This window comes from Spermophilus citellus (assembly GCF_964194105.1).
Source record: "Spermophilus citellus genome assembly, chromosome: 12".
Lineage (NCBI taxonomy): Eukaryota > Metazoa > Chordata > Mammalia > Rodentia > Sciuridae > Spermophilus > Spermophilus citellus.
Window position 1 is genome coordinate 85554365 of NC_138198.1, and position 15986 is coordinate 85570350.

Below are 15986 nucleotides of genomic sequence, written 5' to 3' on the forward strand. Positions count from 1 at the left end.
TATCTACACCAGGTTGGGTTCAGTACAATTTTGTCTCTTCAACTCATTTATCTAATTCAGTCATCTTGATTATAGCCTCATGGACTTCATTTTCAGAGAAAGAATTCTGTAACAAACAACCTACACAACATACTGATTACTGAACAGTTAATTCTAATTAACTTGGGCATGGCAAGAGAATTTTGATAAAGTCTTAGAATACAAATATAGTCTGCTTATACTGGACTAACTTATATAAAAACCCACAGCACAGTCTCCAGACAAAACAAGAGAGTCAAAGAGATCTAATTTAAAGAAACAAATGAGAAAATTAAAATCACAAATAATTTATTCTTCTGTTAGAGTTGATACAGTTTTAAATAGCAACAAAGTACACAGTGGTGGAAAATTGGCACAGAACCTATAAGCATTTCAATCACAATAAGGCTGTCCATGCTTTATCTGCTCAAACTTGATGTCCATTTTCTAATGACCAAGTTGGAAAAAACCTGTTCTTACCTTAAAATACACGCATATTCTCTCTCTCTCTCTCTCTCTCTCTCTCTCTCTCACACACACACACACACACACACACAGATACACAAAGAAATTCCTCCTTTTGATTACAGTATGTTGAGAACAGTATATTCTGCTTATTCAAATTTATGGCACCCCTTCTGTTTTGTTTCCAGTTAGAAGTGGGAAAAACCAATTCAATTATAAAGAATACATCTAATTCCCTGGGCACAGGCAACTGCGATGAAAATAGCAACTTACCTTTGGGCTAGATATTTTCAGATTATGCTTAAATGACTGTGGTTAGAAATTTCTCAATGCATGCTTTCCTGCTTAATGCAATACCCTTGAATTTAGCTAAAATAATCAGGTACAGGACAATCTCAAATAACGATTAAATATGCCGTGCTTAGAAAGAGATTTAAAATGTAACCTCTATGATTTTAATACAGATCAGAAAAACTCCATAAATGAGTCTTTTCCTAAACATCTCTGTAGTATATTAATCAACATAAAAAGGGGGAGAAAACATAAGTGTCCCTTTATAAATGGCATTATTTCCAGTTCAGAAAGTTAAAATAAAGATTTAGAAAGTCTCCCAAACTATTTTGTTATATAAACCAATTATCTTTCTAATGTTAAAAAATAAAGTTACTGGATCAATGCTGACACTTCTTTGATATCATTCATAAAATGTTTTGATATTACTTTCTAAGTTCCCTGATTACTCAAACAAGGTAAAATTAAAACTTTGTTATTGCTATTTTAGGAGAGGATTACCACTTCATTTACCTGAAATTACTACCAAAGACTCTTCAGATTCAACATAAAGTTATTCTTATTGCCTCATATTTTAAAACAGTATTATAAATGATCTTTATAAAAAAGGTTTTAATTCACAAAACTGGAAGGCTTTTAAAAAAATGTGTCTTTACTCAAAACTGTATCACAGTGCCCTTGATTATCTAACAGATAAAAGGGATTTAATTTCCTCTATAAGAACATTAACAGTGGACATATGGTGTGCTTTGTCTTTTCCCTCACCTCTATCTTCACAGTACACCATTTTGAGACCAACACAGTCAAGCATCTACCACACTCTAGTCCACATTAACAGAGGATTTCTGATTTTGTCCAGTGCGTAGTGTACCGCCTTGCATATTTACCACATGAAATAAACATAATATACAAAATATTGCTGCTGTAAAAAGTGTACATTTCCCTCTTCCCCTTACAAAAGAATCTGTGGAAAAGTATTAAATCCCCTTAACCTTCATAAACATACAAAGCTGTTCACACCTTTCAGTCTGTAACAGTCCATTTGAAACACAGTTTGGAAATCACTGCAAATTGGCTATGTCATTGCATTTTCTGTCCAATGTTGCCATCTAGAGTAGAAATGTGAAATTGAATATTTTTGAGCTACTAAAGCCTTTTACAACTAAACCACAAAGGCTGCTTAATGATGAAACAGCCACTTATCCATAAGGTTTTTCCAAAAACTAGATGGAATGAAAGGAACTCTTCACAGGGAGGTGTCCACAGTGCTGAGGTGACAATATGGCTGCTAATAGATACTGGCTATTGGAATGTAAGTACTTTTTCACGGCTGGTAATTTCCATACTGTCCCTAAAAGATAAATTAAAAAAAAAAGTTAGATAATAGTTTGACCTAAATTCAGTTAGCACAGAAAATTAAAAAAAGATAAATTTTATGTTGTCACAGTACATAGTACTGCCAACAAACAAAATAGTTATATATTAGGTACACAGTATCCCTCTAATTTCTTCTGATATTATATTCAATAGCAAATGAAATTCATAGTAAAAAATACCCAAGGGATTAGCAAATGAGACTAGAAAACAGTAGCTGTCACATAGTGGGAATTTAAATATTTGGCAAATTTTGTTGAATTGGATTGAGCAGTGATATGTGAAAAGTTCTATTCTAAAACTCTGATGTGGCAAATATTAGTGTATAAATCATACACTAATATGACAACCTGGTGAGGTACCAGCTTATAACTTGTAACTACTATTACAAATCAACACCAAGAGTATTTGAGGTAAAGTAAGAATGAAAAGGCATCTGAGAGATAAAAGGTAAAGAATGTTCTATCTAAACTAAAGAATTTGGGCCTCTCCACAAGGCCAACAAAAGGGTCAGCAGAGGTATTCAGATAGGCAGCTACAACATAAAAATCAAGGAAAATTTTGTTTTGTTTTTGTAGTTGTTGGGTTTTTTGTTTTCCTGTTTTATTTTTGTCATTGTTGTTGTTTTGTTTTGGTACCTAAGGGTGCTTAACAATGCTGAACCACATTCCCCAGGGCCTCCTCCCTTGCTTTTTTTATGTTTTATTTTGAGATAGGGTCTCACAAAATTGCTTAGGGACTTGCTAAGTTGCTGGGGCTGGCTTTGAACCTGTGATTCTTCAGCCTCAGCGTCCTAAACCGTTAGAATTATAGGCATGTGCCACTTTGATATTGTAGTTTTTAATAAGGTAGTCTCGAAGACCTGTACGTTGGCAGGATAGCAGAGGAAAAAAAGATTACAAATGAAAAAGACATGATGAAGTAGCAAAATTCTACAAGTGAGGTAAAAATATACACTAAATGCCTGTTAAGGTTAGTTGCAGAAGAGAAGGAATATCTTTTCCTCTAAAAACAATAGGACAAACTAGAAAATACATATTTTATTAAAAATTTCTTATATGTGCTTAAAATAGACATTCATAAAAGCACCTATTTTCTAAAAACAGTACTAACTGGAAGTTTACATTGTTTCACATGGCTAAACTTCTTCCTACAAGTCACATGGACGTGACTCAAGAAAATATTCTAGTGATAAAATACTTCAATACCATAACAGTACCCTGAAAATTCATATTTCCACAGAAATAGATAAATACTTGATAACTGTTAGCTGTTAGTCGTCACCATGTATAAAATGGACTACTTACTCTAAATACTATTAAAGTATTTCATGATAATGTACTCTACAAAGCTATATTCAGCCAAATTTAAAGTCATTGCTCATATTGAATTGCTTATAGGTAAAATTACATCTAGGATTTGCAAGAAAAAAAATAATTTATGGAGTAAGAACAGCATTAGCAACATTATGTTGATAACTGCTGAAGTTGTATAATAGTTATATATGTGGGTATTTATTATATTACTCTATTTATAATTTAAGATTTCTGTATTAAAAAGTTTAAAATAAAAAAACAAAGGTTAAGGGGTTGGGGTCATAGCTCAGTGGTGGAGAGCTTGCCTAGCACATGTGAGGCCCTGGGTTTGATCCTCAGTACCACATAAAAAGATAAATAAATAAAATAAAAGTACTGTGTCCACCAATAACTAAAAAAAAAAAAAAAAAAAAAAAAAAAGGAATTAAAGAAAAAGGTCAATTCTTAGCATACTGTAGCTTATTAATCCTTTGTTATAGTATCTAAATATTAAAACTGAAAAGTTCAAACTCTGTTACTAACTTTCTATTTGAGTCTTTAGAAACTCTGAAATTGTTTATTTACTCATTGAGAGGAGATATCATCATCTACCTCTTTAGATCAACAATTTCCTTTGTGTTAGTAGCTACATTAATTCCTACCTGATTTATCTGCTATAATACATAAATAAGAAAGAGCATGAGAAAGGGCTTTTAGAATTATGAATCAGCAGGATGGGATGACCCATTCCTGTATTCCCAGTTACTTGGATGGCTGATTCAAGAGGATCATGTGAGCCCAGTGATCCTCTGCATAACAGAATGAAATCCCTGTCTCAAAGAGGAAAACCAGTGAGACTCAATGCTGGAGGAAAATGCTTTCTTAGTGAATGTGTGAAATGAGATGTTAATGATAAAAGTGCATTGCCCATATGAATGATATGAAAGCAGAAGAGAAGCTAAAAACTACTATGCCACAGAAATATAAGCTATAATTTATCTACTACATTATGAGCTACTTGAGGACATGGAGCCTATTTTATCCATCTTTATGCCCCAAGTATTCAGGCAAGCCTCACACATAAGACATCTTCAATAATGTATGCCAAATAAATTATATCTAAGTAATTATAAACATTTACAGAACACATTGTTCATCACCATAATAAACTTAAAAATGGAGAAGGAAGACTTAGAAATGAATAATTAAAGTATACTTACACAACAGAAGATTAATTCAATAAAAGTTCAGATAGGAAAAGATTAGCATAGACTAAAATAATTAGAAAAATATTTCAGAGAATGTGGGAACCTTAAGAAAACACTAAGATTTAGAAAGCAGAGAACAGGGAATAATTCTAATAGAAGGAATAGCTAACACAAAGTCAGGGGTATATCATGCTGAGAGAAGTTGGAAGAAAAGAAAGAATACAATAATGAGCAGTAGAAGCTAACAATTATTTTGTAAAACAGAGCTGAGGTAATGAAGAAAAAGAAGTCTAGTTAATACTAACAAGTTAACCCTTATGGTACCCGAATAACTAAGACCTCACCATGTGTCAGACATGTAGTAAGTCCTTTGTGTCTACATAAACCTCTAAAGTAAATATTATCTCCATATTATAGATAAAGAAATTAAGGTACTCAAAGTTTAAATAACTTGACTACACTCAACCATATTGCTAGTGCCAAACCAAATCATAATCAAGCCTAAAAATGTATAACTGTATCTGACACCGATAGCAAACTCGAGGACAGTATAATGGGTTATAAATACGGGTTTTAGAGCCAGAAGCCAATTTCTAGTAATAACCTTCACCACTTAATGGCCTTCTTGGACGTTGGGCAAGAAGTTACCTAACTTTCCTTGAGTCTCAATTTTTTTCATCTGACAAGTTAAGGGTGATTATAATCCTAATTCAAAAGTTATGCAACCCAAAACAACCCATGAAAATATTTTGCAAACTACTCAATTTCTCACTAATATTATTGGTGGCAAAGTGGTAGAATAGTTCCCCACTTTGTGCAAAAAGGATACATTCCAGGACCCTCACTGGATGCCTAAAAACACAGATAGTAACAAACCCTACATATACTGTTTTCTTCTTATACAGACATACCTATGGTAAAGTTTAATTTGTTAGTATACAGAGCAAGAGATTAATAACAAATACATATAATGTAATACATGTTATGTGAATGTGGTCTCTCTCGAAAAAGTTAAAAGACATAATATTTAAGATTTTGGCTAATAGCAGATAATTGAAACTGAAGAAAGCAAAACCCAGGCGTAGGAGGACCACAGTATAATAAATTGAGCACAGGCTCTTTTCACTCAGAATTTGTCATTCACCCTCATCACTTCTTAGCTCTGTTATCTTGAGTAAATCAACCCAACACTCCAAGCCTCAGTTTCTCTTGCTTTGGTAATTTTTTTTCAAGAATGTCAAGAAGTAATGAAAAAGAAAACAAGAAGACAATATGGAAAATCTCGCCATGATGAATGAAAAGGTAAGATGATAATGATCTCAACCAGGACAAAGCAGAAGATTATAAGTGGATAGATTCAAGAATTTTCAGGAGGGGCTGGGGTTGTGACTTAGTGGTAGAGCACTTGCCTGGCATGTGTGAGGCACTGGGTTCAATTCTTAGCACTACTTATAAATAAATGAATAAAATAAAAATCCATCAACAACTAAAAAATACATATTTATTTAAAAAAAGAAAGAAAGAAAGAACTGTTCAAGAGAAACAAAAATTTTGGTCACTTATCAGACGGGGAGAGGGAAGGGAGACTTAAATATTAAATATAATACTTGGCATTCTAGCTTGGTGACAGTACCCCTCTCTTTGAAAAGAACACTGAAAAAAGAAATAAGTTTGGGTGGAGAAAAACTATTGAGTTTGTTTTGGTTATACTGAATTAACAGACATATGATACACCTAAGTGGGGATGTTCAGTAGGCATCTGATTTTGAAAAGAACAATTCAGACTAGAAGTAGAGATTTAGGAGTTAATTGCATAGTAAATTGAAACTAAATATGAAAAAAAGAGATTGTCTAGTGAGAGGCAATGAATGAGAAAAGCTCCAATGCTAGAAAACTGAATAACCAATCATCTTTAATTTCCTTCATTCAACTTATCTAATCAAAAGTCTTCACAATAATTCTTCATAATAATTTTTTGAGGGCTCTTTTCTCTATTCTTGTGGTTGCCATTCAATCTAAAAAGTAATGGCCTTATGCATCTATTTATACTTTATTCATTAATATTTTTGACTATGTTCTGTCTACTAGGTAATGAAGACCCAACAATATACAAAGTGATGTATTTAAAGAATTTACATCAAGGGAAGTAAAATGTGACAATAAACAATAACTAAAGAATCCATCAAATGGAGACAAATGTTATGCTTAAAAATTAAAGCATTTTTTTCTGGCCAAGATGGATTTATTGGGCTGGAGTTGTGGTTCAGTGGTAGAGCGCTTGCCTAGCACATGTGAGGTCTTGGGTTCGAACCTCAGCACCACACAAAAATAAATGAAATAAATAAAGTAAAGGTATTGTGTCCAACTACAACTAAAAAATAAATATTTTTTTAAAAAGATGGATTTATTCTCTAACCTAAAACAATAAAAAAATTATATATATATATATATATATATATATATATATATATATATATATATGAGAAACAACTGTATTCAGAATACTGGACAGAGGAAACAAAGAACAAGAATCCTGAGACGTAGAAAACAAATGAGATGAGCTTACTGCCTCGAGAATTTCCACGCTGTAGTGGATGGAGTGAAACAGGCTGAGCCTGCCAGATGCTCTGAATTAAGGAGATAAAGCTTAGAGTCTGGAGGAAAAACAGGTAACTAGAGTTAATAGGACAAGAGGAGAAAGATCTGCACATAAAGACCTGTGGAAAGAATCCTTAAGTATGCAACAGAGTACTGATACACCAATGAGTGAGAAAAATACCCAGGGTTGAGGGAAGAAACATACAAGAGGATTATAAGAAACAATATCTGGCTGGTGGCACATGCCTGTAATTCCAGTGGCTGGGGAGGCTGAGGCAGGAGGATCTCGAGTTCAAAGCCAGTCTCAGCAAAAGTGAGGCGCTAAGCAATTCAGTGAGACCTCATCTCTAAATAAAATACAAAAAAAGCTGGGCATGTGGCTCAGTGGTCAAGTACCCCTGAATTCAATACCCATTACCCAAAAAATAAAAATAAAGAAAAAGAAACAATATCACATAGGAACAGAAATGGTGCTTATTCCCTTTTGCCAGCTAAAGTGAAAAAGCCTTATGTTTCAAAGGTCACTGGTAGAGTACTTAAAAGGCTTTTACCTTTAGAGTTGGGAACATTTAAATTAAGATTAGATACTGCACTGGTCCTGCCTAAAAAAATTTTAAAAGGAAATCTGAAAAGACCAAAGCACTTTTAATTTCTTAAACCAAATCTCAAACAAAGCTCAAGAATATCTCTAGCAATACAAATATATCTATCCCCCAACAAAGTAATAGTCACAATGTCTAGAATCCAAAGATTATCATACATTATAAAGGAAGAAAATATAACCCACAAAAAAAGAGGAAACAAAATCAATCATCAAAACTGACCAGAAATGACAAGAATTAACAGAAAGCATAAATTTTTCTTTAATATGTTCAAAAATTTTAAGGACACATAAAAAGACTTAAAAAGGACCAATAAAAACTTCCAGAGGTGCAGATTATTGTGACCAAGATTAAAAAAAAAAAAATCTTGGGGAAGATTAAAAACAAAATAAACAATAAAGATTAGATAATTTCAAGATATAACAAAACCCAAAATAAAATGGAAAGAAATACAGATTTAAAAACAGAGGATTAGGGTGAGGGCTGTAGCTCACCTGCAGAATGCTTGTAACGTGTGAGGCACTAGGTTTGATCCTCAGCACCACATAAAAAATAAATAAATAAAATAAAGGCATTCTGTCCTCCTACAACTAAAAAAAATTTTTTTTAATTAAAAAAACAGAGGATTAGTGAGCTTTGGGACAACTTCAGACAGCTATATATACATATATGGAGGGATGGGGACATAGCTCAGTTGATAGAGTGCTTGCCTTTAATGCACAAGGCCCTGGGTTCAATCCCTAGCACCAAGGGAAAACAAAACAAAACAAAAAAATATATATACATATATGGAGTTACAGAAGAGAGACAGGAGTGTAGGGAAGAGACAGGAAAAATATTTCACCAAAAATTTTTCTTGTTTGATAAAAATTTAAAAGCTACACATCCAAGAAGCTCAACAAATCCTAAGCATTATAAACATGAAGAAATCTATACAAAGAATTCTCTAATTACAATGTGCAGAAAAGAAAAATTTACAGTCAAACAATTTGATAAAGGGAAAAACCTTATAAAGCAGCTGGGGAAAAAAAGACACACTAAGACAAAGAATAATAGCAAATGTCTCCTTGGAAACAAAGTAAAGAAGATGACAGTAGAGAAACATTTTTAAAGAATGAAAAGAAAAAAATTAGGAGCTAGGGTTGTGGCTCAGTAGTAGAGCGCTCACCTAGCACATGCAAAGCCCTGGGTTCAATCCTCAGCACCACATAAAAATAAACAAACAAACAAATAAATGAAATAAAGGTATTGTGAAAAAAATAGAAAAAGAAAAAAATCTGTCAACCTAGGATTCTATACCCATAGTTGATATCTTTCAAAAACGAAGATAAAAAAATATTTTTTTAACTGTACAAAAGCTGCAAGAATTTATCACCAGATGATGTCTATTTCATGAAATGGTAAAGGAGTTCTTCAGGCAAAATAAAATGATACCAGGTACATATGTATGTACACATGGGAATAAAGAGTACAAGAAACAGGAACTATGTAGGTTAAGATGTAGGTATAACTTTTTTTTCTTTATTCTTTAAATAACTTTAAAGGATGATTTTTAAAAAATAAATCCCATATAGTGTAGGGATTATAATATTTGTATAAGTAAAATTTGTAACACTAACATGAAGGTTGAGAAAAAAAAGAAATAAAAGTAAGCCATTCTAAGGCTCTTATACCATAATACATAAAGTGGTTTATTTTCACTTGAAATGACTACATGGACAAACACTGAAAATATTATGCTAAATGAAAGAAAACAAAATGCTAGTCATAAAATACCACTTACTATATGATTCCTTTTTTCTTAAAGGTACAGAATAAGCAAATTCAAAGAGAAAGAAAGCAAACTAGCTATTGCCTGAGGGTGAGTATTTAGGGAGAAATGAGTGACTATTAATGAGTATAGTTTCTTTCTTAGGTGGTGAAATGTCTAAACTGAAAATAGTGGTGATGGCTGTAGAACTTTGTGGATATACTATAAAACACTGAATAACACTTGGGGCCGGGGGTACTATGAATTGAACTCAGGGCACTTGACCACTGAGCCACATCCCCAGCCCTATTTTGTATTTTATTTAGAGACAGGGTCTCACTGAGATGCTTAGTGCCTCTCTGTTGCTGAGGCTGGCTTTGAACTCGAGACCCTCCTGACTCAATCTCTGGGGCCGCTGGGATTACAGGCATACACCACACACCTGGCAATAGTACACTTTAAAATGGTGAATTGTACGTTATGTGAATATATTTAAATAAAGCTTATTCTTTAAAAAAAAGAAAAAATCAAAATAAGAAAAAGAGAACAAAAATCAGATGTGACATATAGGGGAAAAAATAATAAAGATGATACACCTAGCTATACCAATAATGTGAAATAAATTCATCAGGAAAACTAAAACTTCTAAAGATTTATGTGCCTTAAAAATGTAGAGCCAAGGATTGGGGATGTGGCTAATGTGGTAACGCGTTTGCCTGGCATGCGTGAGACACTGGATTCGATCCTCACCACCACATAAAATAAAGATGTTGTGTCCACCGAAAACTTAAAAATAAATATTAAAAGAAAAATTCCCTCTCTCTCTCTTTAAAATAAATAAATAAATAAATAAATAAATAAATAAATAAATAAAATAAAGACATTGTGTCCACCTAAAAACTGAAAAATAAATACTAAAAAATTTTCATGAAGCAAAACTGGACAACACTAAAGGAGAAATAGAAAAATGTATTCCTGTAGACAAATATTTAATATTCCTTTCTCAATGTGTAAAAAAAAATCACCTAATACCTAGACTCAGGTGTTGTGGTGCATGCCTCCAATCCCAGGTATAGGACAATGAAACAAGAAGATCACAAATTTGAGCCCACTGTGGGCAATCTAGGGAGACCCTGTCTCAAAAAAAAAAAAAAAGAAAGAAAGAAAAAAGAAAAGAAAAAAAATGCAGATAGGGACTAGGGATGCTGCTCAGTTGATACAGTGTCCCTGGGTTTAATCCCCAGTAATGAAACAATATTATCAACCAACCTGATCTAATTGACATTTATAGAATACCCTCACAGACCACATTCTGGGCCATAAAATAGATCTAAATAAACAAAAAATAATTCAAGCCACAGCAACTATGTTCTATTATAATTACAAAATTAAATTAGAAATCAGTAACTTAAAAAATCTGGAAAATCTCTAAATATTTAAAAATTAAATTAAGTCATAAACTTCTAAGTAACTCGGGTCAAAAAAGAAATCGAAAGTAAATCAGAATGTAGTTCAAACTTATTGAAAATGAGAACAGATCACATAAAAACTGTGTAATGCAGCTTCAGAGCACTTATATGGAATCAAACACTTAGATTAGAAAGGTCCTAAATCAATGAAGCTGCAGCTCCCTTCTTAAGAAAGTAGAAAAATAAAAGCAAATGAAACTTTAGTAAGCAGAAATAAGAATAAAGATCTGGTAGAAAGAAACAGAAAACAGAAGAGTAAATGGGCAAAATAAAATAAACCAACAGCTAACTCAAAAATCAATGAAGTAGATAAAAACCAGACAGATAAACAAGGTAAAAAAAGAAAGATAAAAATTACCAGCATCAGAAATGAGAGATGTACTATCACTATAGATTCTAGAGCTAGTAAGAGGATTAATAAAGGGACTGGGGTTGTGGTTCAATGGTAGAACACACGCCTAATGCGTGAAGCACTGGGTTCGATCCTCAGTACCACATATAAATAAATAAATAATAAAGGTATTGTGTCCACCTACAACTAAAAAAAAAAAATCTTTAAAAAAGGATTAATAAAGAAATTATTCAACAGCATATATAAATGAACAAATTTCTAGGAAAAAAGTTCCCCAAGGAAAAATAGAAAACCTAAACACTCCTATAATTAATAAAGAAATTAAATTTGTAATTTAAAACTTTTTAACAAAGAATCTCCAAGCCCAAGTCACCGGCAAATTGTACCAAGTATTTTAAAAAGAATATTATCAATTTTCTGCTAATTCTGCAAGAAAAATGTAGAAGGAGAATTCTTCCCAAATCACTCTATTATAGACTAATACTTGATCTTCATAACAAAACCAAAGACATTATAAGGAAAGAAAACTTGAATACAATATTCCTCATGAAAATAGATGGAAATTTTTTAAACAAAATTTTAGCTAATCAAATCCAATATGTGAAAGGATAACACCAAATAAGGACAATGACCAAATAAGAGTATATCTCAAATAGGAAAGTTGATTTAACATTTGAAGATAAAACAATGTTATTCAATATATTAACAAACTAAAAAAAGAAAATCACAATCCCCCAAAATTCTCAGCAAACTAGGAATACCACACCTGATAAAAGATATCAACCAAAAAATAAAAAGCCTTACATAAGAATGAAGAACTGATCACCTCCCACCTGAGATCAAAAACAAGACAAAAAATGTCCACTCTAAATATTTTTACTTAAAACTGTAGTTGAGGCAGGGAAGATGGGAGGGATAGGAGGGGGCAACATTCTGTTTGGAAAAAAAGAAGTAAGACAATATTTCTATATAGAAAATGTGATGTAATCTACAAAAAAACTACTAGATATAACAAATGATACTAATAAGGTTACAGTTCTGATAAAATATCAATATACAAAAATAAATTATGTTTATATATACTAGCAACCAACTGGAAATTGGAATGTTTAAAAAATTTACAACAGCAGAATTATGGGATAATTCTGCCAAATGCTATGTTAACATCTATACACTGAAAACAGTAGTTCTGTTGAAAAGATATTGTTTTAAGGAATATGTCGTTTTCGTATGTTGAAACACTCACTGATATCATTGCAATCTTCCCCAAACTATCTACAGACTCAAGAACATTCCAATCAAAATGCAAGTAGGCTCTGTGCAGAAATTAACAAATTAATTATAAAATTTATATGGAAATACAAAGAATCTACAGTGATGAAACAATTTTGAAAAAAGAATGAAGTTGGAAAACTAGACTATCTGATTTCAAGACTATTATAAAACTGTAACAATAAAGACAGTATGGACTGAAATGAAAATAGCTCAATAAAACAGAAATAGAGATGTTTATGGATAACTGATTTTCAGTAAAAGTAAAAAGATAACTCAGTAGAGAAAAGAGTCCTCAATAGCTGAGAACATTAGCTATGTAGAAAAGAAAACACACCAATCTTCAATTCATATTCTGTAATGTATCAATAAATTAACTCAAAATTGGATCATAGACTTAAAGGTAAAATCTAAAACCATACAACTTCTAAAAGCACAAGAAGTAAGCGGGGAGCTAATAAAAGCAACAACACAGGTGGATTTCAAATCTCACCAAGTCTATGCAAAGTTTTCACCAATAAACATGAGGAAGAAATACCTATATTAAGTGTGCCTAAGGATAAAATAGAGAGACAGAGAGAGAGAGAGAGAATGAGAATATACCATTGCCATATTTCAAAATGTGTTTTACATGTCAGAGTGACTATGATCAACTACACTAGCTTTCTATGAAAGAGACTTAAAAGTAACATACTTATTTTTTACTTACAAATGTCCCAGAAACAAAAGAAGAAAATATGAACTTTCAAGTGAAAAATACTCAAATCAACAATGAACAAACAAGGTGACAGTTCCACAGCTGGCCCAATAACTTACCTGGTCATATCCATAAGGCCTCTGTTGGGGTGGCTGGGGTGGTCCAGGTTGTGTTGGTCTATAACCCCCATACTGCTGACCTTGTCCTTGTGGATAGTTAGGATACTGAGGACCTGGACCACCCTGTGAAGGACCTATAAAATAATTCACAAAGACAAGTCTAGGCAAAAATATAATAAGTTTCTAGAATTTGAGAAGGGTTTTAAATTAGATGTTACTATATTTTCATATCTAAACTACAAAGGAAAGTTTGGTACCAAGATTTTTCCAAAATGCTTTGTGAAATAAAATTCAATGGTTGTAAGCGTGAAAATACTCTAATGCTGCTTCAATAAAAACTATTTTGTGTTATGTCCTAGATATTAGTAAATGTATAAAATAAAATGGGGAAGAAATACTCAAGGAATTATAAAGTATAATAACAAAATTAATTTACACACTGAAAATTTATAATTTGTAGCTGGAAAGTTAACTGCAAGCAAGCAAGAAAAAAAAGAAAAAAATGTAGATTCAAAGAAAAATTATGAAATAATTTCAAAATATAGACCGAGCATTGATATATTTATAACTCCAGATTAACATATGCCATCACCAAAGGAATCCTATGGCTATACTCTATCAGTAAACTTATTATGACAGTGTTTTAAAACAGAAACTAAAAATCTGAAAAGTCACAGGTTGAATATGAAAAAACTTGATTCAAAAGTTACTCTGAAAAATGGAGTTCTACTCAGCTATAAAGAAGAATGAAATAATGCCATTTGCTGGTAAATGAATGGAAACGGAGGAAATCAAGCTAAGTGAAATAAGTTGAGATTCAGAAAATCAAGAGCAGAATATTTCCTCATGTGTTAAAGCTAGAGCAAAATAAGGGAAGGAAGGTGGCAGAGAACGAGATTGGACATCAGAAAGATATATGGTAATCAGTAGAATAGAAGAAGAACAGGAGGGAGGGAGGAAAGAAGGAAAAGGGGTAGAAATATGGAAGGAGTTTAACAATAGCCTGTTATATACATATATAAATGTACCAAAAAGAATTTTACCTGTGTATATATGTAGAAAATGCCAATCAAAAATAAATAAAGTAGTGAAAGGAAGTTCAACAGAGGAGAGAGAAAATAGGAGAATGGAAAAGAAAAGGGAAAGGGAGAAGAATGGAGAATAAAATAAAAATCCTTGCATGTCTTATCTTATCGAAATGAACCCAAGTACTATGCATAATTTTAATGCTATAATTTTTTTAAAAAAAGGTTACTCTGAGAATCAATCACCTTTTATACTTAATCCACAAAAATGATTTCAAGTTCCAGAGACAGCAAGGAATTGATTTGGTGTGCTAAACAAATCTGTGTATTTTAGAAATTCTACTCTTATCTACTATAAAGAATGCTTTATAAAGCATAAGCTAAAAGCTTTGACACTTCAATGTTTTCTGCCAGTCATTCAAAACCAGGCATAAAAACAATGACTACAGAAGAAAGTGTCAAAAGAAAACAATAAATTTCCAATTTTAAATAAATCCAATCGTCTATTTACTATATCGTCATTTATTAAAACTCCAAATTTTCTATTAAATCAATTAACATTTGTTTAACCCTCTCTTCCGAATGAGAATTATGTTTCTCCTAAGTCAATAAATTTGCCTGATTAAGTCACATCACATTTGTTCTTATGCAAATACAATAAAATCAGAATATTCTATTTATTCCAAATACAAACACTATTTAAATAGTCATGAAGGGGAGGGGTAAGCAAGATCCTTTGTTTATTTGTTGTCATTTTGTTTGTTTTGTACTAGGGATTGAACCCAGGTCCTCTTTACTACTGAGCTACATTCCCACCCTTTTTATTTTTTATTTTGAGACAGGGTTCTCACTAAGTTGCTAAGGCTGGTATTGAATTTGTAATCCTCCTGCTTCAGCCTCCTGAGTCACTGAAATTACAGGTTCGAGGCATCATGCCAAACTTCTTTGTTAAATAAAAATAATAAATGCATGGAATAGTTCTAAAGACAGGTCTAGAATCAAGGAACCACAGCTTCTCTTCTTTAGGAATATACCTGATTCCCAATATCAGTTCTAATGTTTATGTTGAAAGGTCAAGAGAATTTCATCCTGACCTTGGATTTTTAGATTTTCTATCATATGTAGACAAAGGTGCCAATAGGAATAGCAGGGCTTAAATCAATTACTATAAACAGTAAGTTATGACTGATGTGAAAAAGAGACCAACTTAGCAAGAGGTGGTATTAGTATTAAAAAGCAGCTACTTCTATGTTATTAAACCTTATTTTCTAAAATGACTATAGTAGCCTAAAATTTAAGACTGAGATAGCAGGTCCCCATCATTCAGTGTTACTTATATATTTATTTTTGGAACCAGAAATTTAATCTAGAGGAACTTAACCACTTAAGAAACATTCCCAGCCCCACTTTTTTCTATTCTATTTTGATACAGGACCTCACTAAGTTATTGG

The 15986-nt window shown here is 32.2% G+C and overlaps 1 protein-coding gene across 6 annotated transcripts in view; it reads right to left on the bottom strand.

Annotated features, from left to right (window-relative positions):
* Nucleotides 1–310: 310 nt before the first annotated feature.
* SS18 (SS18 subunit of BAF chromatin remodeling complex) overlaps nt 311–15986 on the bottom strand; it is a 94468-nt gene continuing 78792 nt past the window's right edge. For all 6 annotated transcript variants that reach the window (XM_081263342.1, XM_081263345.1, XM_081263348.1 and 3 more), the window contains 2 exons: nt 13511–13644; nt 311–2125 (listed from right to left, as the gene is read on the bottom strand). In XM_081263342.1, coding sequence (XP_081119468.1) covers nt 2099–2125; nt 13511–13644 — 161 coding nt within the window. In that variant the 3' untranslated portion in view covers nt 311–2098. The remainder of the gene's footprint in view (nt 2126–13510; nt 13645–15986) is intronic.